At 40.0% G+C, this 1,737-nt stretch overlaps 2 protein-coding genes across 7 annotated transcripts in view; one reads left to right on the top strand and one right to left on the bottom strand.

Moving 5' to 3' along the window:
• The window catches only part of ptx3a (pentraxin 3, long a), a 10,104-nt gene extending 9,084 nt beyond the window's left edge, over positions 1-1,020 (bottom strand). Inside the window, exon 1 of the mRNA XM_014012831.1 lies at positions 691-1,020. Within this exon, the coding sequence (XP_013868285.1) occupies positions 691-823 (133 nt within the window). The 5' untranslated portion in view covers positions 824-1,020. The remainder of the gene's footprint in view (positions 1-690) is intronic.
• Positions 1-1,737, top strand: part of veph1 (ventricular zone expressed PH domain-containing 1) — a 104,483-nt gene that overhangs the window by 42,839 nt on the left and 59,907 nt on the right. The window lies entirely within an intron of this gene.

The following is a 1,737-nucleotide window of genomic DNA, read 5'->3' as shown; positions in this document are numbered from 1 at the left end:
ACACACACACACACACACACACACACACACACACACACACACACACACACACACACACAAACCACACAGAGTTGCTCTGTGGCGTACATGCAAAACTAAACATGTACGCACCCAGAAAACATTAATGCTGTTTGAAACAGAGAAAATAACTTTAGAATTGTGGACAAAAAGAGGCTTGCTTTTTAGGGACGCCATAATAAAGGATGCAGCTCATTTAGCCTCATTTTTTTTTCTGAATTCTGGGCACACTGTGGTTCTTTTGTTCTTTTTATTTCACACTTTACACAAACTATCCAGGGTGAAATCACCAGTTCAGATGCCAGATCCCATTATAACAGAGATCTCAATATGTACAGCTGCAACATTGGATTCCTACACATATTTGTTTAAAACATCCTGAATGTTTGAACAAACTGAAAGTTAGCAAATGATTTGTTCTTTTAATTTTGATATCTTTGATGATATCTTATGTTAAGATGGTTCTAAYTGTAGTAAACCAAAAAACACAACTCTCAGTTTCAAGTGTTTTTTTTAGGATAATAAAGCTCATTGCTGCTCTCTTGGTGTGCATCTTCACAGAATTAATGTCCTGATCTCACCTCGCAACTGAACCCACCACCATCAGACCCAATAACTGCACTCTTTTCAATAACTATAACAGAAGACAGCAATAAAGGTTGTAACACTTACGTTGCGTTGTCTCCGCCTGTGTTATTTCGTTCTCAAATGGGTAGTTGGTATCGAGGCCATCGTCATAGATGAAAGATGCGTACACACACACCGACAACAAACACACAGCCTCGAGGAGCCTCCAGAGAAACATCTTGCTGCAGCCTGATAAGAGGGATGTGATGTGTGACAAAGAGTGTCTGCTCAGCTTYAGGTTCGCTCCTCGCCTCTCTGTCTGACTTAGTGTGTGTGTTGTAAGTAAAAGTTAAGTGAGCTTTTATCTGCGCGTGTCCTGTGCTTCTTTTCTGTCTCACTTTCTCCAGAGCTGCAGGTCTGCCACTCTCCTTTTCAACCCTCTCACTGTCTCATTGTGTGTTGGCCCCTCCTCCTGCCTAATGACTTGCCACCTCCTCCTTCTCCTCGTCTCTGTCTCCAATTTAGGTTCTGCCGAACGCTGAGTAATGCTTTGACAGGAAGCCCAGTGATGTCGAGCGCTCGCAAAGAGTGCACCTGCCTGAGCTTCTCTACAATACTTTCCACTAATGTTGRCGTATCAAACTCTTGTATGATGACCTTATTCTTAAACTATTTATGTATTTTCCTTATAAGTCAAGATAAATGGCTTAACAAACAAACATGAGTCTGAAAATGGTCAGCTGAAACAAAGTAAAAAATCAKCTAAAGGAAAACTTTGGATAACCTTCAGAAAACTTTAAAAATTGCAAGAAAGACTTGCCCATTAGAAGCAAAATGTTAAAAAACAAAAACGAGGGAGCAATTTTTGTAAAATTGTCATTCAGCTTTTGCATGTTTTCTACATGCGCATGAAACAAGGGCACTTAGAGCAAAGAGCCTTTCTACCACAGCTTGGATCTTGCTTTGTAGGGATAGATGTTGAATTGGTCAGCTTCCTTGCTTTGTTGTCCCCTGTTGCAGAGTGGGGAATTGAAAATGTACCAATCTGTCATCTATCTGTCTGCAATATTTTTTTTATAGAAACAATTATTTTACTATGGCTGAATGTGTATGTGTTGCAATACACTTCATCTGTGACACACTGTGCATTAT

This window comes from Austrofundulus limnaeus, unplaced genomic scaffold, assembly GCF_001266775.1.
Source record: "Austrofundulus limnaeus strain Quisiro unplaced genomic scaffold, Austrofundulus_limnaeus-1.0 Scaffold95, whole genome shotgun sequence".
NCBI lineage: Eukaryota > Metazoa > Chordata > Actinopteri > Cyprinodontiformes > Rivulidae > Austrofundulus > Austrofundulus limnaeus.
The sequence above is the reverse complement of the archived record's forward strand: the minus strand, read 5'-3'. Positions and strand labels throughout refer to the sequence as shown.